General features: G+C 35.9%; 4 protein-coding genes across 6 annotated transcripts; 3 read left to right on the forward strand and 1 right to left on the reverse strand.

The window, feature by feature from the left end:
* Positions 1–231: 231 nt before the first annotated feature.
* LOC140772914 (proteasome subunit beta type-4) lies at positions 232–6,178 on the reverse strand. Of its 2 annotated transcripts, none has more exons than XM_073115173.1 (7): positions 6,022–6,178; positions 5,868–5,935; positions 5,207–5,283; positions 1,919–2,048; positions 1,564–1,723; positions 1,269–1,454; positions 232–568 (listed from the first exon to the last, which is right to left on the reverse strand). In XM_073115173.1, the coding sequence occupies exons 1-7, from the start codon at positions 6,025–6,027 to the stop codon at positions 455–457; spliced, it is 741 nt and encodes a 246-aa protein (XP_072971274.1). In that variant the 5' UTR covers positions 6,028–6,178; the 3' UTR covers positions 232–454. The 2 variants fall into 2 exon arrangements, with proteins under 2 accessions (XP_072971274.1, XP_072971273.1); XM_073115172.1 differs by having other exon boundaries at positions 5,868–5,938; positions 6,022–6,156.
* Positions 6,179–6,486: 308 nt separating this feature from the next.
* LOC140775094 (uncharacterized) lies at positions 6,487–10,126 on the forward strand. The gene is made up of 4 exons (XM_073118353.1): positions 6,487–6,704; positions 7,202–7,260; positions 8,114–8,295; positions 9,833–10,126. Exons 1-4 carry the CDS (start codon positions 6,545–6,547, stop codon positions 9,906–9,908), a joined length of 477 nt encoding a protein of 158 aa, XP_072974454.1. The 5' UTR covers positions 6,487–6,544; the 3' UTR covers positions 9,909–10,126.
* A 2,721-nt stretch (positions 10,127–12,847) lies between these two features.
* Positions 12,848–16,992, forward strand: LOC140774751 (peptidyl-prolyl cis-trans isomerase FKBP16-3, chloroplastic). Of its 2 annotated transcripts, XR_012106638.1 has the most exons (8): positions 12,848–12,958; positions 13,531–13,793; positions 14,268–14,351; positions 14,833–14,882; positions 15,126–15,174; positions 15,820–15,894; positions 16,085–16,463; positions 16,808–16,992. XR_012106638.1 is itself a non-coding variant. In XM_073117851.1 (7 exons), exons 1-7 carry the CDS (start codon positions 12,925–12,927, stop codon positions 16,199–16,201), a joined length of 672 nt encoding a protein of 223 aa, XP_072973952.1. In that variant the 5' UTR covers positions 12,848–12,924; the 3' UTR covers positions 16,202–16,992. The 2 variants fall into 2 exon arrangements, 1 of the variants encoding a protein (XP_072973952.1); XM_073117851.1 differs by having other exon boundaries at positions 16,085–16,992.
* A 2,167-nt stretch (positions 16,993–19,159) lies between these two features.
* Positions 19,160–20,962, forward strand: LOC140774594 (cytochrome b561 and DOMON domain-containing protein At3g07570-like). Its single transcript, XM_073117655.1, has 4 exons — positions 19,160–19,447; positions 19,580–20,003; positions 20,087–20,481; positions 20,560–20,962. The coding sequence occupies exons 1-4, from the start codon at positions 19,256–19,258 to the stop codon at positions 20,788–20,790; spliced, it is 1,242 nt and encodes a 413-aa protein (XP_072973756.1). The 5' UTR covers positions 19,160–19,255; the 3' UTR covers positions 20,791–20,962.
* The last annotated feature ends 2,137 nt before the right edge of the window (positions 20,963–23,099 follow it).

Raw genomic sequence — 23,099 nt, forward strand, 5'->3', positions numbered from 1 at the left:
TGTCAATTATGTGCTAGTATAATTGCAGGGTTGAAGGAAAATTGACTGGTTGATCTCCCCACAGCCCATATTCCTGAACTCAGTAGATAACAAAGAAATATCATCAATAGAACTACTCGCATCCGGATAATTCCCAAAGTTGCCAGAAGATAGTAATCTATCCCATCTGTAGCTAAAACTTTTGCTGATAATGATAAACGAAATACTGTGAAAAAATTAATAAATTGCATATAATAAAAATACTATGGCGTCGCAAGCATAACATTAAGCAATCGAAGCAATGCTGCATGTATTCATCTTAAGTTGAGACAGATCGATATAAAATCTTGTATAACAGAAAAATGGTGCAGCGTCTCCATGAGCTGGAATAGTTTTCTAAACAACAATTTAAACAGAGTTCATTATGCAGCGCCTATAAGTTCGAGTTTAGCAGATTTCACACAACATCAAGCATCTACCATGATCCTTCAGCACCCTTTGTTGGATTTTGGAAGGCAGAAAATCCCCAGAAAGTCTTCAAGGAATACGGTTGGTAGATAGTTGCTCCTTCTTCTGTAATCTTTGCAATCTGCGATTCAAACTCATCTATCATTATCCTAATGACATGAAAGTGGAGAAAGGTTCGAAATTTGATAACAAGAAGTAAAGGTAATTAAACTGTCCATGCAGCAGCACGAATATAATCATCAAAGCTTAGCAACACGATGCCCTTGATAATATTTCATTAGACAACCTACGAGCATGCTAATTGTTAAAAGAAACTTACAACCTGGAAAGCCTAGAACAAGTAAACTTTAACAAGTCCAATGGCTCAATCAGTGTTCAATCATATGATCAATTTTACCAAATGAAAAACTCCAACGCGAGAAATATATAAAAACCAATATGGAGTTTTGGTTATTCATAGATGCCACACTAGATTTAGGAATAAGATAAAACAAGTCACTAGGACCTAAAGTACAGAGTTCTTATGTTAGGCAGATAAAGCAATCACATTTTAAGACCTATTGTATACTCATAGGATGAGAAAACCATCTAATCTAAAACTACCACATTTGAAAAAAAAAATAGAAACTAATAAATGAAGAATTCTTTAAGAACAAGGCAAATTTACCAAATCAGATGTCTAAATATCAATTAATTTAATGATGACATGGAAAAGTTACTTCAGAGAGGAAAAAGATTTGCCAGTTGCAGAGTGGCGGGTGCTATGTGGAGATCAGTGAATTATTAAAGCAGATAGCGAAATACACATAATAAACTCATACCTGAAACTTATTAATAGCTGATCTGTCACGATATAGAAGTACTAACAAGCACTTCTCTAGCAGCTTAACAGCCTCTTCAAAACTCAGGTCCTCACGCCATTCAGCACGGAGTATCGGCCTAGCAAGATGATTGCCAAATCCAGTGGCCACATGATTGTCCTCAAAATGTGTACCAATCATGCTAACCTGCGTAAAGTCAAATAGAGACAACACCAATCCGGTGCTCATGTTTAGCTCAGAAGAATAACAACAGTGAACATGTAAATGAATACACATTTATGAAATTGGTAAATACCATGCCAAGATACTTCTGCCCATTTTTCACTCCACCAAGAACAAGAGTGTTCCAAAGAGGATTAAATTTATTACGCCTATTGTACATGACTCGGGTCAGATAGTTGTGAACTTCTTTAGGGCCCAAGGAGTTCCCATCATCCCACATATTATCATAAAGGCTGGACAAAAAAGATTAATAAGCAGAAAAATAATGGAAATGCAAATGCTGCTAAAAGATTATTAACGTAATGTAAAACATACATCAAGAATTTTTAATTCCTACACACTTTAGAAAACAAAGGATACTGATCTAGGTTATTGTTTTAATCATGTTATTTTTGAAGATTGTACAGTGATCCCATTCAAGTACTTACATTAGCTCATCAAGATAGCGCAAGATCTCTTGGAAGTCGCTGATTTCTCCACTCGCTCCAAGAAGAGAATGTTTACCAATAGTTTTAATACGCTCCACGCTCTTGTATCGTAAGGTAGATCCATATGAACCTGCAGAACACACCAGGAAAGAAAATATATGAGTAAATAAGCTCTTACATACAGATGGAATAGGATATATATCTTAAGTGACCCCCTTTAGTTCCAAGTTCATGATACTTTAGAAGTTCCTAAAGGACCAAAAAAACAAATACTCAAATTCTCAGGCAATCAAACAGCTTAAACAGGGGCTAGCATTATGAAAAATTCTCATGGCAAGGACAACTATATTCTGATTTAAATTTCAGATATCAGAAACAAGTACAAATAGGCATGAATTGGAGAAGATAGAAATTGGAACCTTTGGAAATTTTCAAATTATGAAGATTTTTTTTAAGTATGCTTTTGATTATCACCCTTGTGGGACTCTTTGGTTGGCTGGAATAAGGGGACTTATCTGGAATAAACCCTCCTTTATTCTACAAAACCCTTTCCAAATGCGAGATATGGAACTGGAATAAGAAAATGGAATAAAAGGGGGTTGATCCAAAAATCTGTATCATAGCTTTTAGCTGGGCTAAGAAAATTGGGATATCTCACTCATTTATTCCAACTTTTCAAATTACCAAATTTCAATGTGACTATAATATACATTTGTAGTGACTACGATATGTTAGAATATATTACCCAATTATAATGTGACAACAATATAATTACCGAATTATTCAATTATAATGTGAATATAATATAATATTAGAAAATATTTGCAATGAAAATGTTTTGATATTGGATGTCTATCTGTGATGGTATATTTATATATATATATTATATAAATTATGGTGAATTAAGTACGTTATTTTTCGTCTATAAATTCTGAAAATAATCACATTCCGACAATATAATAGTTGTAAATAAAATTGCAATTTATATTAACTTTTAAACATATATTCTATCTTTGTTGTCAAAAAAAGAATAACAAATAACAAATATCTATTCAAATTAATTTAGAGAAAGGGGAATTTGATAAATTTGATCATTTTTATCATTTATCCCAACTATCACAAACAAACACCATCTTATAATATATTTTTATCCCATCACTTATTCTTGTTTCTGCAATAAAATACATAACAAGAAATTAGGATAAAAATTTCCTTTATCCCAGGATAGATCCTCATTTTAATCCAATCCAATTTTTTCTTATCCCACAACCAAATGATCCCCATAAAGAATAATGGAATATAAGGTCAACTTCACTACCCATGCTAAGAGGTATCTAAGGTGCATCAGCAACAGAGGAGAATATTGAGCAAATAGGACAAAAGGAAAGCTTCAATCATTGTGGATCATCAAAAGGTTGAAATGTTCTTTTTGTCTTGAAAGTTAAAACAAGAAATGTTGTGAAAAGTGCTTACGGTATGTGGGTCATCATGTGACAACATAGTGCCTATTCGGTATGCAAGTATATATATAGTCTAGCAATATAAATATTAAAAATAAATTATATATAATTTACTTATCTAGCATAGTAAATAATTTAGCATAATAAGCCAATAAATAGGTGAGAGTTATAAGTAATATATGGAGAATCATTTTTTTAAAATATTCTATCCACTAAGGAAGCTACTTTCTAATCGTATACTTACTCAATAAACATTTACAAGTATGAAAAGTTGCACCAACAAAATTAACCAATAAAAATTTATTTTAAGCGCTATAAATATCTCAATATTATGGCATAGGCATATGCATTCACTATGCTGTCATTATCAGTCAATATGTGAGTGTATATGCGTATACGGTCCGCATATGCAGTCAATATGTATGTGCATATGCGTACGCTGCCCGCATATGTGACTTATGTGCCGTCATACTGCATAATGCATATGTTGGGCGGTCACTATGCTGTCATTGAAGGTCAATAAGAGAGTGCATATGTGTATACAGTCTGCATACGCGGTCCATATGTAGGTGCATATGCATATACGGTCCACATATGTGGCTTATATGCAGTTGAACCGTTATAAAGACTGATGCATATGTCGGGCGGATAATAACCGCACATAAGCCACAAATGCATATGCTGGGCAGATGACACAGTCACCTACTATGTGGCCATATATGCCAATATGCCATCTATGTGACCACTTTTCAAAACAATGAAAGCAGGTGATAGACATGAGATGGAGTGCTGTAGAGTGGTTCTACAATAGAAGTCATAGAGGTGAAGCAGCCACTTGTAACCAAATCGAAGCCCTCTGAGAGACAATTTGTTCCTCATTGACTACAATCTAATTTTATAGAAAACAAAAGTTACATTAACTACTACAGGGAAAGAAATCATCGAGGAGCAGCCCTGAAAGTGAAACACAGGTCAACTCTACTTTACAACTTGGTATTGCTCATTAAGAGATTTGCCAACACTTACACCTCTGCTTTATATCTTGGTATTGATCGGTTGCTAACACTTAATGAAGATTGTTAAGGTAGAACCACTGGATACATCCATGCCACTTTATAACCAATGGGCTAATTATGTACATTTACATAATTGGATATAAGGTTGAGAAAAGTTGCCTGCTGCCCAATGGAAATCTTAATGAGCCTAAGGAGCTATATGTTTCTTCACATAAAGATTTCCTACATGATAATAAACAAATTGTAATGTATTAACTCATTTTAGAAATTAATTACCATAATTTACACTGTTCTTATCCTATACGAGACAATATCTCCTAAAACCCATATTTTCCAAAAACTAATAGACATATGATCATTAAAAAAGACTTAGCAGTAGGAAGATGACAAGTTAAATAGACTATTGAATCATGCTATCAGTCTTCCTATAATATTGCGGCCACAGTTTGCTGTTAGTTTTATAACATCCAATTTTAAATTTTATTATTCAACCTTCAGTTCTTTCCTGTGTAAACCAATCCTGCACCATGTTCACACCCCAACAAATCTATATCAATTCAATTCCATCTTCAAGGTTTAAGATACATATTACATAGGAAACTAAAGCCCTTAAGGTCTTGGCAAATTAACATGGGCCATAAGATTGTTCTAATTGCTAGGAGCATGTTAGACAGGACAGCAGAAAGCCAACAACTTACAAAATACCTTTAAGAATTTCCCCGCTTAAAGATTTATTACTGTCCTAATGGATATCGAGCATTAAGAACTCTTAGTAAAGAAATATGGATCAGGAATATTCTACGAACACTAACCTCCCAAGTCAGAAGCCATGATCACGCCATCTTTATATTTCATCCCTATCACTGACGTACCAGTCACATAAGGGTACCTGTTAATTTTCGAAAGTTCTTCAATAATCGAAAGATCAAACGAAAAAAAGGAAGAGTAGATAGCATCAAACGAAACATTAATGTGCATAAACACACAAGCAGATTTATTTGTATATTGGCTGGCTTGTCAGGATATCAGGAATGTACAACGTAGAACATTCAGCGGGGAGTGTATAAGTACCATTTCTATAAACACCTTGCACATCAATCAAAACCTCAATCCAAGTAATGATCACAAAGTATAGTTGGTGACATTCAGTGAGGAGTGTATAAGTACCATTTCTATAAACACCTTGCACATCAATCAAAACCTCAATCTAAGTCACGATCACAAAGTATAGTTGGTGACATTCAGTGAGGAGTGTATAAGTACCATTTCTATAAACACCTTGCACATCAATCAAAACCTCAATCCAAGTAACGATCACAAAGTATATCGACAACACCAACTAATATTGACATTATCTGAAACAACAACTTCAAAGGGGCAAAAAAAAGGCCTCAAGCCTCTTCAATTTTGTTGCTAAATCAAGAATACGTGTACACCTATGAACGAAGAAATAGAGTAAGGGCAGAAGATTACAGAGTCCTCTCAGAACCGATCTCCGAGCTCGCCGAATCCTTCATGCCCAGAGACAAATCTAGCGATTGCTGCTATCATAAACAGCAAATATTAGTATAAAATGAAAGAAAATAACGGTAATCGAAAAGCAAACAAGCAATGGATACGAACTCACCGCCATGATCTCCTTCTAAGATCTACGAGGGATATCAGATCTAGGTTTAGGCTAGGGTTTCGATCGAAGAGAGGGAGAAGAAAAGGGTCCGGTGATTTGATTCCGGAAAGAGTAGAGAGATGTAGCAAGGAAGCTTAGGGCCCAAGTCATGCAAATGTAGGCAGCCAGGCCTGTGAAATATGCAATTTGGCCCACAGGCCGACCCATATTTAGAATTTACTAGTATTTTAGGCAGTGAGAAGGAAAAAGGTAAATATTAAGTTACGCATTTATCATTTTGCACCCTGCTATATATTTATTGATATTCATATCCTCTTCACTATTTCCAATTTGACCCCCAAATAAAACGTAGCATAAGGCGGATATTGGATATCTGGATAGAGGTGCGGATAGGGAAGTAATCCGGACTAACTCGGATATCTGGATTCAGGAATAGTGGAATACTCGTTAGAGAATAAATTCCTCAATAACATTACTGCGAGGTGGAGACACTATCATAAGGCGAACAGAAGAGAGGGTAGAGATGAATCGATCCATCGCTCTCCGATGCCTGCTCTTACTCTGTGGTCTCTCCTTAACCTTAGGCGATCGGCTCAGCGCCAAAGAGTGCGAGGATCTAGGGTTCACCGGCCTCGCCCTATGCTCCGATTGCAGCACCTTTGCCGAGTACGTCAAGAACGAAGGTACCGCGTTCTCGTCTTAATCTAACTTTATTCGTATTTCTTGGACTCTGGTATCCCGTAGCCTTCAATTTGATGATTAATTTTGTGACTTTTTCTTGGGATTTAGTTTATTACTTCCACAAAGAGGAGTTTTTGGTTGATTCGGGAGTTTTCGATTCCATTTCGGGTGGAAGAATCGTTTAAGAGCGTTAACATTTTTCTAGTTACGTGTAGACATGGTGTTTATTGGAGATTGTTAGTTTCATATTACATCATATTTTGGGTAGAAATGTTAGTGCTAATGACTTGGATCAGTTGCTAAATGGTGAATTTTTACATCTTGCTTGATAAGTTAGCATTTCGAGTCAGTAAAATTTGAAGAGTAGAAGGCATACGTTTAGTCCTTCTGCGCTACGTGAGTTTTATTTTTACTTTTTTTGCTTCCACAATGTCAAAAAGTTCGAGTTTTATGATTTTGTCCACATAAAAACAGCTTCATGATTACCTTTTGGCTGCAGAACTTTTATCAGATTGTCGCAAGTGTTGCTCAGAAGATTCTGATGACTCCATCAGTAAGGTAAAAACTAAAAAGTCCCGTATACATTTTTAGATGTTCAATATCTCGGCCACTCATCCTTGCTAGCTATTCAACAAAGTGATGCTTTGTTGTAGAACGATGAGGTCTTTGGTAAGAAAATATATCACAGTTGGTGGAATTACATGTTATGGTTAGTAGCTTAGTAATAAAATGTTGGTCTCCCTTTGTTTATTCTTTCCTTTCTCTTGAAAGTGCTAGACCTGATCAGTCATTTGAGTTGTATAACAAATATCTTCTTTTTCAATTTTAGAGTATTTGGACTAGGTTTTAAAAGGTGCTAGACCATTACACAGAATGATGCATTATGTTATTCACTTTTTTCTTAGTATGCCTAAATTGACTTATTTAATCTATGCGGATTCAGAAAGTGTAGTTGAAAAGTGAGTATGTCTAATTAATAAAAGATGCAAAACAGATAAAAACCATGAGAAAATCCCGAACTCGTACAGTATACCATGGCAGATGTAGTGTGGGACTGAATGCTAGCATGCCACTGTCTTCTGCTCACTACTGGTTGTGGAGTGCACTGTGCTAACAGATTGTCACCTTAGCACCATTCATTGACACCAATCAGTTGGAAGTAATTTTACAATTTGTGTTGGAATTTGTCTTTATACCGATGTGATGACTTGTGCTGGAATTTTTATGTATATGCAGCCTATGAAAATTAATAAGTGTCACGCTATATCGAGTCAATGAATCCAGCTCTGTCTGATATATAGGGCTATGAAAAGATTATGTTGTCTTTCTGTTGGAAAACTACAAGGTTTAGTGTATAATAGTATATTTGACTGGAGAATTTGGTCAGTAATAACTTTTATTGCAATTGCAGGTCACCTACTCTGGTGCAATTCTGGAATTGTGCATGAGAAAGATGGTATTCTATCCTGAAATTGTGGCATTTATTGAGGAAGATAAAAATGAATTTCCTTACCTAGATGTCCGGTATGCTTATGCTTCTCCACCAAAATTGATAATGCTAGACAATGAGGATCATCCCAAGGAAACAATAAGGTTTGGTTTGTGCTCCCTTTGATTTGTTTGAAATGTTCATCTAATATTTTATTGGAACCTAGGTACTAACATGTTTTTGTTATTAAATATATTCCTGCACTATAGCAGCTGAATATAGTATTGATATTCTACTATCTAGCTCTATCAAATGCCCAGATCTATTGATTACCACTTTATACTTGATCGAGTCACCAATGTATTGGCAAAGACTTATGCCAGAGTTTAAGCTTTCAGAGAACCGAATTATAATTTTTATCTTTTTAATATTCCCTTTTGAGTGAGCCCAAGCTAGTTTGACATAAAGGATGGAGGTTAAGTTGAACGAGTTTGAGAATGATGAATTATGTTTATATAATTTTTCTCGCCTGATAGTTAATGGCTTTGAAATAGTTTTAGACAGAATCATCATAAATTATGTCTTCAGTTTTAGGTTTTTGGAAGACTATTTCCATGCATGAGAGTATATAGTTATATACTACATACTCATCTATATGTTTCTTTTAAACTTTTTTTGTAACTCATATTTATTATTCCCACTGTCATTGAGATTGAGATTATCACCACTGCTATATTATTTAGGTTTCTTAAGTTCCTTTAAATGTAGTTTTCTTATGTTTAAAGCGATGAAGTATTGAATGCACGGTTTTGCTGCTTTTGCATTTTCTAACATATTCTGAATTTCTGATTGATCTTGCAGTTTGTTTATGCTTATTCTTCTAGTTGTTTATTTTTAAAGCTTCTAAACTTTTTGGTAAGCACAAGTCCTGGTAATAGCACCTCTTGTATTTAGCCTCTTTTAGAGGAGATTCACACTCTCTGGGGATATATGGAAGAGGTAAGCATGAATTATTTGGTTACCAAGCATTTGAAGATTGGGTTCAAATTTACTGGCTTTAGAGTGCATGGGCCGTGTGACTGGCCTATTCAGCTAACCTAAATTTTACATTACCATATGTTGGATTTTCCAATTAGTGCTTAAGCAAAATGGCATTCTCTATAGCTTGCCAGCTCAGTTTGCTTAAGATAGGTACCCTAATGTCTTATAATTGATGGATAGGTAACTTTGAAGAAGAGCAAGAAAAAATACCTATCCCCTCCATTTTCTGATTGATGGATTACTAGCCGTCATGCTGATATAAACTGAAATTTCTCATGCTGTCAAAACTGGGAACTTTCTTGAGGAAGTAGATGTTGAAGTTGCTTCTTCTATAAAGTTCTGTTCTGATATGAACTTGAACCCTAGAAATACAAAGTCAAGAAAGGATATGCTTATAGGGATAGAGATTTTTAAGTAAATGGAATTTGGTCTTCCTTGTTGTCCTCGAAGGTCAACATGCATGATAGAGCTCAATGTGACATCAGAAGTTGCCGTATTTACCACCCAACAGGGAAAAGATGAAATGGAACTTATCACTTGTAATCTGGTGTTATCATTTGTTTGATGTGATGAAGTTACATGTCTTATTTGTTAATTGCATGTAGCTGGAGCTCTCTTTTAACCCATAGCTTTACTAACCTAAAGTTGATCAATCGACAGGATTGATAACTGGAAACGAGAGCATATCCGGCAATTCCTAAAAGAGAAGGTGAAGCCTAGCGAGCTGGATAGTTGACACACATGCTTTAGTTCCTTCTTCCTCTGAATCCATCAGAGTTATTGTATCATTTCTCTACGCAATTAAACTTTTTTCTTCTAATGGCCATTTAGGAGTATGGCAATGCCCCCCAGTTTCAAATATCATCATTTTGTCAAAAAAAATTACGTAAACTCTGAAAATGTGGACCTTGTAGCTATCATTGGGTTAATCTTGCTGAAATTGTTTGACTGATATGCCATGCTAATGTGTCTTGGAGATTTTGCTTCACTGAATAAATAACCTGAGATTGGTATATCTCAGAACAAACTGTTTTCTGGCATCTGATTTCTCTTCTTCTGCTTCTCAGAACATTACCCATTATTGACTTGTGACGAGTAGTACTTTGTGCACATATGGATTCAACTGAAACAGAATTCTAGAGGGGGGGAAAAGGTATAATTGGCAGTGTTCGCAGTCAAAATTAAGCAAACTACCATCTAAAAAATTCAAAATAAAGAGAGGAATAGAAAATGCACATTAAAAAAAAAGAAAGTATTTATTGTTAAAAGAATCCTACGTATAAAAGTACAACCGCAACTTGTAACTTGTAACAAAAGAATTATCTACAATTATAAACAGAGACATCAAATTCATCTCTCTCTCTCTCTCTCTCTCTCTCTCTCTCTCTCTTCCTTGCATATTGCTGCAAAGATGCATATATCTATATGTGTGTGTATATATCTATATCTATATGTATATATCATTTATTTTAAGCACAGGCTAATGACCGGGACCTTTCGGGCTCGGGCCGGACGGCAACCTCGCCATCAACGTCTCGACGGTTGCCCTCGCGATCTCCTGCATGGTCGGATATGCTTGCGGGTAACCCTCTCCTTGAAAGCACTCAGGTGTCTGTCTAGCACCTTCTACGTGCTGCATGCATGTTATACCCAAGATGACGACGATGACGAGCAGAAGAGCACCAGTAGTACTCCTCGAAGAACTCATGATCACTTGAATTCCTTGGAGTAGCTTGAGGATGGATCTAAGTTTGGAAGTCTTAAGGAGGAGGACAGAGAGAGGTAGAGATCTTTATAATTTGTTATCTGGTATATATAGAAAGTATTTTGGCGTGGTTGGTGGACAAAGTCTCACTCTCATGTGAATCTAGCTAGGGGGTTACAAAGGTCTGTGTGTGCCTTTGACCAAGTTGGATACGTAGAAATGGTCAAAGGGAAGGAAAACGAGGTGTTGTATGTATACTTGTCAAGGTTTCAATCCAATAAAGTCAAACACACGTACGAAAACAAAAGAATCTGTCGACTTGCAGGGCAACAAAACGAATCGGATAAGAACGGGTCGTCGTTCGACCTGAACCCGATAAGTTTTCGGTCTAGTTAACATCTTGCTCCACATGTGGATCGGGTCTAAACTAACTAGATTGGATTCAGACGAACTCGATCCGTTACAAAAGGATTAATTGTTAACGAATTCCAAGTATGGAAAGTTTGAATTTGACAAAAGGTGGCCAGGACTTGGGGGAGCCTTCATGGCAACTTCCTCTCGTCAGTCTTGTAGGACCTTTGACTACAAAATTCCAGCACAAGTTAATTGCTCAAGTTTGTCAAAGCTTTTGCTAACCAACAAGACGAACTACTAATATGTATGAAGACCATTAAGTTTGATTAACTTCTTCTTCCTAAGCCACTGGAATTAGACCCAGAATTTGATAAATTCTTCATGGCATGCTGTCTTTTTCTCTAGTATGTATGTGTGCAGTCCACCGTTGGCTTTTGGAGTCCAATTTAAGCTTTCGTAGAAAATGGGATTAAGTGAGGCAAAATCGTAAGGTTTTGAATGAACGATCGTGGACTCGTGAGACGAGAGAGGCTTTGAACGTTGAAATGGTAAGGCTAGCCATGCTACTTCTACAAGTACGGTCATTGACCAAATCATCCACAATTTAATCCACCGTTTGACCGCTTGAGAAGAAAATTCTAAAACGGAGAGAGTGAAAATTCCAAGAAAGGTGCTCTGCATGTTTAGAGCTCATGGCCCGATCTACACGAGTCAACAAATATGTCTTTATATATATATATATACAAAAAGGTTCGTAGATTGATATATTAGATTCAGAATGACGTAGATCTAACAGTGAATCAATCCATTATTTACAAAGATGATCTTAAATGACTAGACTGTCTATTATTGAGCTTGCTAGTATAGAATAACATAGACATCAAGGACTAAAAGGGAGATCAATTAGAGAGAACTATCAACTCCGCCGCTTATTGCTTTAAACGAGAGAGACTAGGAGTCCGAAAACAACGAACAAGTGGATGGCTCGACATGGTGCCTGCAACTGGTGGTGCAGTATTGCCACCGCTTCGCCCACAAGGGTACCTTCATAATGTTATAGGTAGATAGCATTTGCATGGTTGAATTGGTGGAGGAGTTTGCATATGAAGATATCTATTCCACCACCACATCCCTCATGTTAAACAGCATTTATTCAGCACGTAGCTATCATCGAGTATATGTTAATGCATCGATTATATGTTGTTTCGACAATTTTAATCACTCATAAAAGGAAAAGTAGAAATCATAAAATTTAAATCATGTGATCGGCGCCATCAAATATGAGCAATCAATATGTTTATACACATCAGATAGCTCGATCAATACGCATTGAATCTCAAAATTATAGTTAGGAATAGGTTAGACTAGGTCTTTTAAATTGGGTTTGTGGGTCGAACTTGGTCCGGCCCAAAATAATCTATTTCTCGGGTTATTGGATGGGACATAATATTTGAGATTTCTCGGGTTATCCGATCCGATCCGACCAGATGTACAGAGAAAACAAAAATAAAAAATGTAAAATAAAATGAAAGATAGGAACATGAACTTTCGGCGTGGCAGCTTATTATAGGCTATGAGATAAATTCCTACGTCATCCTTGCAGCGAATCCCTTCACTAGTCGAACCTCGCTCTTTAGCCTTTAGGCCATTGGCTCATTGCTTTATCCTCTCCAAAACGTTATCCTCCCTAAAAATGGCGTCTTTCTCGACTCTTCTTCTCCCCTCGGGTATCACTTCGTCTCTCTCTTTCTAGTTTTCTTGTGGGTATTTTGGGCTCGGACCGTAATGCTTTAGACTTCTAAATCACGAGTCATATGTTATGTTCTTATGTTGATATTTTAGTATAAAATTCCACGGGGTGGCAGTTGCCGCATTGGAATTGGGTTAAAGTCAATGTCTTTGAGGCTCTTTTTGTTACTTCTCAAGAAGAATCTTTTTTGTTGTTTTGGTTTCTCCTTTGATGCCTTGTTTCTCAACTACTTCCAATATCTGTAATATTTCAGTCACTGGCACATGAATGATTTTTACTGGATTTGTATACCTTATACTAAGATGGATAGAACATTTTCAATGACAATTTCCAAACTATCTGTTTGCATATGAGGAAAATGTAATTAGTTCTGCTAGTGCTAGTACGCACATTTCAATTCTTCATCATATTCACTGTATCAATAGGGAGAAGAGTGCTTCTGGTTTATTATTAATGAGGGCTTTTAATATATTCTGTTGCTAAATTACTTTTTGATTTCTCTTGGTTATCTTCTTCTTAGCTAAGCTATAGAAGATTGTCATTGTGCAGGACTGAGCTTTACCAAGAGAGCATGGTCTAGCAATCACACAGATAAGATCCCAAATTTTGAAGTAGCTTGCTTTGCTGCAGAACCTGGAGTCAAATCCGGAAGTGCAAATTATGGCAGCCTAACTACTCGGAGGAGCATGTTTGGATTGATATTTGGGATATCTGCCTTTGGCTTAAGTGTTTTTGATGCTAATGGAGCTGGCTTGCCTCCAGAGGAAAAGCCAAAACTATGTGATGATGCTTGTGAAAAGGAGCTTGAAAATGTATGGTGAGATTACATAGCCTTTACATCGAAGACATTCTCAATCAGTAGTTCACAGTACTTTATACCTTAACTTGTCCTGATGTGCCTCGTTAAGTAAATTTAGGAATGGTATCAAAAAATGCTTACTGCATGTTATGAAAATTGATGAGTTTGATCTTGTTATATAGAATAAATTGCCATGGGATTCATATTCAGGTTAGCTGTTGATATAGATGGATTAAAGCTAGGTCGATGGACAATTTCCTGTTTCCTTTAGTGCAATCTGGTTAGATGTTTTAGTCCACTATTACTATTGTTTCTTTCTTTATTATTCATGTATGCAATCTAGCTAGACTCATCTATGCTAATCTTGGCTACGACAACCCTTCAGTGAGTCTTATCACAATATCAATCTTGAGTATCAGATAATCCTTTTTTTTTTTTTAAAAAAGGTTATGAGTTGTTGATCATCATATTTCTCCTTTGCATTTAGGTGCCTATGGTAACTACAGAATCTGGTTTGCAGTATAAGGATATTCAAGTTGGCCAAGGTCCAAGTCCACCTGCCGGTTTTCAGGTGATCCACTCTTCACCTCAAAACTTTGAAATCTATCTTTCCATGAACGTGCATGCATCAATGTAAGTGATTATTTGTCAACTGGTAATGATTGGGATTCACAACAATCTATGCTAAACAACTCTGACTCAAGTTTGAAGTAGTACTCCTTTTTGGGTATAGAGATGATATATGCAAACTATTCAGAAAGCTAGTGCTAAATGCTACACATAATGTTGATATTGGCTACTTAGGGTCTCTAAAGGAACTAGCTACCAATGTCTTCTGAAACCAACTAATCATCTTATGTTTCTAGAACTTTCAGTGTTTATTTATTTACACTTTTAAAGACCCTGCAGTTAATGCTAATGAAATTCTCTGTAGCATATATTAATAAGGATAGTTCGTCACTTTTTTCTTTCTGACTCCTTCAAGTTTTGATCCGTAATTATTTTTTTCTGATTGCTCGACAATGAATCAATTTTTGCTTTCTATTATACAGGTTGCTGCAAATTATGTTGCCATGGTACAGAATGGCCAAATATTTGACAGGTGACGTTTCTTAGTCTTGCTGATATATGTATGAATGCTACGTTAAGAACTGAAGTGACACTAATAACATTATTTTGACTGAACAAATTGGTTACACACACTTAACTGCTTTAGAGACGTTATATTCAAAAGCTGCACCATGGCAGTTATTCTGTTTTTTTCCCATAGTTCAATTTGCAGACTAATCATGTCTCTCTAAGCAACTTTTCCTTTTGGTTCTTACTATATTTTATCGTCTTCTAGTTCACTGGAGAAAGGCTTGCCCTACATTTTCCGTGTTGGTTCTGGTCAGGTATCTTCATATGCATGTTCATTTGAACTCATATTAGTTGCTTCTGAAAACTTATTACTTTTTGACTTTGAGGCCATTGATTTTACTTAAACCTCTTTAATATGAAGCCCATTTGTTTATGTTATATCTGATGCTAGATTTATGCTGATGGAGCTTATAATTGCCTATGATGAGTAATGTCATAGAATATCTTTTATCCGGTTAGATATTTCTATTGACAGTGTTGTGCTTCTTAATAACTAGAGTTTCATGTTCAGGAAGATAGTCAAATGATGCACCTTCTTTTGTCACCTCTATTGGGCCTGTTGTTGCAAAGCAGTTACATGTGTTTTTGAAATATTTAGCTAAACCCTGAAACTAGCAAGTACCTTTGGACTTGATTGTTCATTGAAGAACTTGTCCAAGAGTAACATTTTTTTGACTTTTGGCATGACAAATTATGCTACCCTTTGAAGCCTTGCTAATCTTGCTGGAGCGAACTACCATAAGATGTATGAGTTGCATCTAATCATCCCACCGGATCTTGTTCTATCAATCACCCGGAAATCATTGGAAAATTTATAGTCATCTCATTCGTCGATTTATGTGCTATTGGTGTTAGTGCTCTTCTTAGTTCTTATGTTATTCATTTGGCGGCTACAATAGGTGATTAAAGGACTTGATGAAGGGATTTTGACTATGAAGATAGGAGGAAAGCGTCGGCTATATATACCAGGATCTGTAAGTAGTCTAATCTTGTTATTTTGAAACAAAGAAAGGAGTATGCCTCTGTCTTCCTGTTAAAATCAGAGCAATATTGCAGAGGACTTTCAACACTTCCATGTGCAGAAAATGAGCTGCTGCCAAGACATGAGACCTGACAACTTTCTTATTGTTTTCTTGTCTATTTTTTCTATTTAAATCTGAACAGTTAGCATTCCCCAAAGGACTCACTTCGGCCCCAGGAAGGCCAAGAGTAGCTGCAAACAGCCCTGTCATCTTTGACGTTAGTTTGGAGTACATACCAGGCCTTGAAGTTGATGAGTAAATCCTTTTGCTCTTTTTCTCCCATGTGAGAAGAGAGAGATGAAAGAGATCCCAATTGTACAATTCCACATTGGATTCAACTTTCACATTCTTTGTGATCCTTCAGATAATATATGACCATAATTTTTCTTACATCAATAAGAAGAGGCTCTCAGAGAGCACTGGTAACTTGCAAAATCTCATCATATCAGCTGATCTTTGAAGACTCTGTGTTATGGGTTGAAGACCCTCAGGATTTCTAGCATCTTCGACGAAACGAAAAGGTTGTCTGCCACCTATTTATCCATCATACTGTGTAAACTCTTGCAATTTTTTTAAGACCAGGGGCAGGAGCTTATTAGTTAGTTGGTGTTAAATGTGTTCATTTATCGCATATCTCAGGTAAAACAATTCCATTTCTTTTAAAGAAGTTCTTACTTTACAATGTCAAAAAAGAAATAAATGACAGTAACCCAGATTAACTTTGTCAGGAAATTTCAAGTCTAAGCCTGCATGATAAATAAAAAATTTGGAACTCCAAGAGCAAAAGGAGAAACGCCATTCTCATATCTTATTAGCGATGCCTGCAAAATTTACTTTTAACTCTTCTCTCTTTCTTCCAAGACAGGTTAAGGAAAACAAAAGGAACTTCTTGATCTGAACTTTTGGCAGATTCAATTTTGTATCAGTTCTACATCAGTGAAGAGCAGCAACAACAACAGCATCTCAGCACCAGCCACTCCAAACTGCATATATATCAATTCACTGTTAAAATGATGAATTATTGCTATCCTAAGTCTCATTTTCTATGAATGGCACAAAGACTTTGCAATTTATTACCATATCTTGAGATGCCACCATCTTCCTGGTGGACAAGAGTCTTGTACAAGTCTATCCAAGTTAAAAGCGGAAGGTTCTTTAAGCCTCCCCAACGGTCGCCCGTGCAAGAGCGGCGACGTCTCTGGCGATGACTGCTCGGTTGGGGAGAAGGGCGGCGATGGTGATGGTGACGGCGAGAAGGGGTACTTGTGGTTGCCCGGTCCGATGCTTACTGGAAGAGGAGATGGTGGTGTTGGAGGAGAAGAGGAAGGTGAGGATAGATTAGACCTCATCTTAGTGGAAGAAGAAGAGAAATCTATAGAGCAAGAATTTGGTTCTCAAGTATTCAAGGTAGTGTTGTTAGTTAAGGCAGTGTTTCTTTCTAGTTGGGCTAACGGTCAGTCACCATGTGCCCTTCTAACTAACTTTCAAAAAAATTCAACAGTATAATTTATAACTTTTGGGCAAGCAAATTGATCATAGGAAGAGTGAGATAAATGATAATAGTTTTCTCACCAATACCAGATTTAAGACATCTAAATTTTAATTAATGATAAAAAATTGAAAGTCTAAATGATAAAATTTTACCAAAAAACTCTATATTCTACTAAGTTTACTATGTCCTTACTAAGTGTGTATTAATCCTCTTTCCGGTGAGTAAGCCACATCATGCCCTTTATTAACAGACTAGTCTCAGATTTTGAGGGTGTTATTTATAAATATCCTTAAAAAAATTTGAAGAGATTCCATCTGATTTTGTAGCCGATCTAGGTTTTTTATTTTTGATCATTCATGAGCCCGAAGGCTAGATATAGGCAGGACAAAGAGCCAACCCTCTCTAGATACAGAGGCATTTTATGTCTCATCGAGCTTTTAGCTGTCTAGTGTAAGCTTCAAAGACATATGCGTCGTCAAAAAATTGTTTCGAATCAAATACTGCCGAAATCTACTTCAAGTCGTTACGTTGCCAAACTGTTCTTCCAAGCTAACCGCATTACCGAGTCATTAACCGAATCGAACCAAGCCACCAAACCACCAATCACCAACCACCAAACAATTTTTCCACAATATTATTTGGGTTTAGAGTTGAACTCATAATCTCCTTGGTCATGAACAAAGTACTTAACAACTCTATTAGAATTAATTGGCATAGTCAATCCAGGTTGCAACTATACAAACTGCAGAGAAGAACTCTCTTTGAGAATTAGGAACCGAATTAGGTACAAAGGAGTATATATATATACATCACACATACGTGGAGACCACGCGACCAAATAGTAATATATAGTAAATAATCTATAAAGTTAGGAAGTTTCTGGTCACCTCCTTCTAAAATTAAATAAATAAATAAAAAGTTCTTTAAGAGCTCGTGATTGTCTACAATTCACATTTCTTAAATATATCCCGAGTGATTCGATTCAGATGGACGAATGTACGTAGACTTTGCCGGGAAGCAACCAAATAAAAAGATAGCAACCTAACTAGCAAATATATATAGTATACAATTCATATGATTAAAAAAAAAGTCCTTTAGTGTAATTGTCAAAAGGGGCTAATCAATAGGATCTATCAAGATTTAGATGGCATTTTTATTTTAAGCTTAGGAGCCTAACCTTAATCATGACCACCTGGGCAAATTAACGAAAAAGAATTAGATTATAATACTCTCTTAACATCACCCTTATTATTGTCGGCTAACAGATGGTAAATATCATGGGTGAAAGATCTAATCTAATTGTCTAATATATATATATATATAGAAAAAATTAATTATTTTTATTTTTCTATTATTTTGATTAGTTTACAAACTTACCATCATTGTCAAAAAGGTCTTTGTGTTTCTTGCATAAGACTTCAACAGTAATGAAAATAGACACTTAGCATAAGTAACACATTTAGGTACACAATGTCAATGGTTGTAGTACATCCCCTATTAAAGTATTCCATTGTACTTCCTAATGCTTGATGTGGGAAACTTTATCTACCATTAGGGTCCACAAATAGTTAAATAAACATGAACTATTCTAACACAACAAATTAGTTAATTAAATAACTTAATTAACATGGAAGCTATCCACCCACAACACAACTTGCCTATTTAAATGGACTTCCATCTAGTCACAGAGATAGACATCACAAAGCTAGCCAGCCCATGGTTTCTCAAATCATCTCTTGTATCCACCTCTAAACATCTCCCTGCTGCAATAAGAGCCTTATATTCCAATAACCTCAGCTGAAAGGTGTCAAAGGAGAAGTGATGGAGATGATGATGATGAGGCCTTCTCATTATACCTCTCTCTTTCTCTTCTTACTGATTAGCTACACTTGCTGTGTCAGCTCTCAGTCAGATTCTTGCTCTTCCAAGCTAAGTGTCAGCAATCTCATCCCTTTCAACACCACTGGCCTCAGCTGCTTCTCTGCATGGACCTCAGAAGATTTCATTCTTAGGGTACTCATATATATTAATTGCTTCATTTTTCCATCTATAATCATACATACATATATATATATATATACTGTTATATAATAAGTAGATAAAATAGCTAGCAAGTTGTGATAACACCAAAATGGGATGTTGCAGTTCGCAAAGACAGGAACAAATGAATGGAGCTTTGTGCTGTCGGCGCCGGACACGAAATCGTACGTGTCGATCGGGTTCTCGCCGAACGGGAGGATGGTCGGGAGCAGCGCGATGGCCGGGTGGATATCGAGCTCCGGGCCGGGGATCGTCAAGCAGTACTACCTCGGCGGGTTGAGCTCGAAGTCTTGCCCGCCAGACCAAGGGAGCCTGAGTCTAGTCCAGGGCAAGTCATTGATAGTGTCTCAGAGTTCACGAGTGTTTCTTGCATTCCAGTTGACCGGACAGCCTCTGGGGAACGTGATCTACGCCGTGGGTGGGCTGCCGTCGTCCGGCAGTTATTTGCCGCAGCATAGGAGTATGGCGACCGGCACTATTAATATCTCCGGAAATGGCGGCGGCGGTGGGGGTGGCAATACCAATGGTGGTAAGTATAGATTCTTTTTAAAATAACTATAATAATAATAATAATAATAATAATGATAATAATAATTTTTGTGATATATATAGGTGACGGTGACGACGACGATGATGGTGACAATGGCGAGCATGAATCAGAAAATACACAAGGGGAAGAAGACGACGGCACAAAAAAGGGAGAAGGATCATCAACAACAGCAGCAACAACAAGTAACGACGCACTCTCGGGACTGAGCTCAGAAAGAAAGCATGGACTTTTAGCCTTGATCGGGTGGGGAATACTAATGCCGATCGGTATGGCGATGGCTCGCTTCCTTAAACAGTTCAACTCTCTCTGGTTGTACTCGCACATCCTGGTCCAAGGAATTGGCTTCATTTTGGGTGTAATTGGCCTAATCATCGGGTTTGGGCTCGACGACGAGGGCTCCTCGGTCGACGCTCACAAGGCACTTGGTCTAGCCATCTTGGTTTTTGGGTCTCTACAGGTACATAATCTTAGAATTAATTCCTAAACTTGAACAACTTTGAGCTAATTTGCAAGCTAAATTAAAAATTCTGTGCAGGTTCTGGCACTACTTGCTAGGCCAAGTAAAGATTCAAAGATGAGGAGATATTGGAATTGGTACCATCACTATGTTGGAAGGTTTGTGATCGTATGTGCAATTGGGAATATCTTCTATGGATTATATATTGCAAGAGAGGGGAAAGAATGGAGCTATGTGTATGGAATCTTCATTGGGTGTTTCGCAGTCATCTTCCTTGTTTTGGAGGAGTGGAGGCGAAAGAATGCTTGATTGAATCTTCTTCTGGGTGGATGTAGCATTTTTACTTTTATTTTTTGTTGTTGTTACTTTTGGTAGAATTAATTTGCTTGTTATGTTTGATGCTATTTGTTATTCCATTGTATACATATACATGTACTACAGCATACTTCATACCATAGTTACTCTTTTGTATACGTACATATTCCACTATTATAATTTATTTGTTACATATATATATATATATATATATATATATATATATATATATATATATAAGTTTTGTGATATGATTCTAGTCTACATGATTTGTTCTTTCCAAAAGAATGAATATGTTTGGGTGAATCGCCAAAACTTGGTCACTTATCAGATCAAATTAAAAATTTTCAAACATGCATCTAATTATTGGGAAGATGTTTATAATATTAAAGAGGTAGACTCCCACGAAATTGATCACATCTGGGTAACTATCTTGTTTAATTTTTTTTAATCTTAATTTAAAAAATTTATTCAAGAGTATTACGATCAATTTGCATTTATAATGACTTTTAACTTATCTATATAGCATCTGACAATTGATAAAACTAATGACTCGGTATTTTATATTAAATTAAGTACATAGTTGAATGATGAACGTATAATAAAAACAATTGATTGAATGTTTTTAATAAATCTTTTGAGAAATTAATATGAAACAAGTCAAAGTTTCCACAATCGCATCAATTAAATTAAAGGCGCGTGGGTTCCTCAATCCTCATAGCAAGAGATAATAGATATTAATCTACACGTACACAATGACTCAATTCAACTACTACCTTTTTAATTAATTTCTTGTGAGTTGTGAGTTGTGACATGAGAAACCAAGACTTCTTCTAACTTCCAAAGCTGAGAATTAAAATTAAATAAAAAGAAAGTTCCCAGGCTCTCATAAGACTTAAACTTCTTCTTTTTCTCTCTGTTAATCCTTCCAAGATAGAGTTCATGAGTCATGACATGGGAAGGAAAGACTTCTTTTAAGTTGCAAAGCTAATGGCTCAAACAACTAAGACTCTTCCAAGCAAAAGAATAAAATAAGAATGTCTTTTGTAATCATATCTCAGGAGTTTTATGTGAAACCAGTTAATATGGTATTCCATCAGAATTTCTGAATTTAAATTTTGGATTAATTATTTATATTAAATTTATTTTTAAAGTTTAAAATAAGGAGCATTGTTCGAGTATAAAATATAAAAAATATCTTTATTTAATAACGTTAAAGTTACGGCAAGTTATCAAATCAAATTTTTTATCTTAATGACTTTTTTTTTGCTCAACTAATACATTGATCAAGTATAAAACATAAGTTTAACAGATAAGTATAGATGTTTGCCACCAATTAATTAGTGCAAACACCAACTTCAACTACCTTGAACAAGTGAAGTATTATACACTATCTTATCTTCCTCCTACTGATACTCTCTCTTTCTCTCCCCCCTTGTAAAGAATGGCCAAAGAGGATTTAGTAAGCAATGCCACCAGATGTCTATATTTTAAGACAGCCATTATAATTTGATGGAAAGTTCTTGTGGGAGATGAGTGTTAGTTGCACCTTTGCACACTCATTAATATTATATCTATCAACATGCATCCTGAGTTCCAATCTACAGTAAATACTTTTGAAAATATAAATGCGAACCTTCTCTTTCTTTGAGATTGAGCTACCAATATGCCAAATAGCCAATAGGGACTATTGGAATCATAAAACAAAGTAGAAAATAGTGATAGGAAGTCAAAAAAGGGTAGACTGCTCACATAAAATCTTGGCACAAAAGGAGCTAAAAAGAAACTATCCATCTTTTATTAATACTTCATTGTGATTCTAGAAGAAAGTTAGTAAATAGTAGTTGTAGACCTATAACATCTAATTTGCCAAGTTCAAAGTCATTAATTATGAGACTAACCAAGCATCCAGATAAGAGAAGTGTTTCTTTTCTTAATGCTTCTCTCTCTCTCTCTCTCTCTCTATAGAAAAATAATAATTTTTTATATAATTAATATGAAATGAGGATAATTAAGATAAGTACAGTAATAGACTTTATTCTAGAGATAGTCAACTAGAGCGCGTGGTCTCCACACGGCAATGAATAGAATTTTTAGTCTCACATCAAGAAGAAGCGAATACTCCAGCATGATTAAATCTTTCTTTTTTCCTTCAAAACAATGGGCTGGTTTTGATGGAAGCCATTGACAAAGATGACAAAGAAATGTGAAACAAATCTAGCCACATTTAAATTGGTCTGTAGATATATATATATATATATTATTTGCAGACCACTTTATAACTCTATACTCTTGGTTTAATA

Source organism: Typha angustifolia, chromosome 13 (assembly GCF_048772165.1).
Source record: "Typha angustifolia cultivar Huaian chromosome 13, ASM4877216v1, whole genome shotgun sequence".
NCBI lineage: Eukaryota > Viridiplantae > Streptophyta > Magnoliopsida > Poales > Typhaceae > Typha > Typha angustifolia.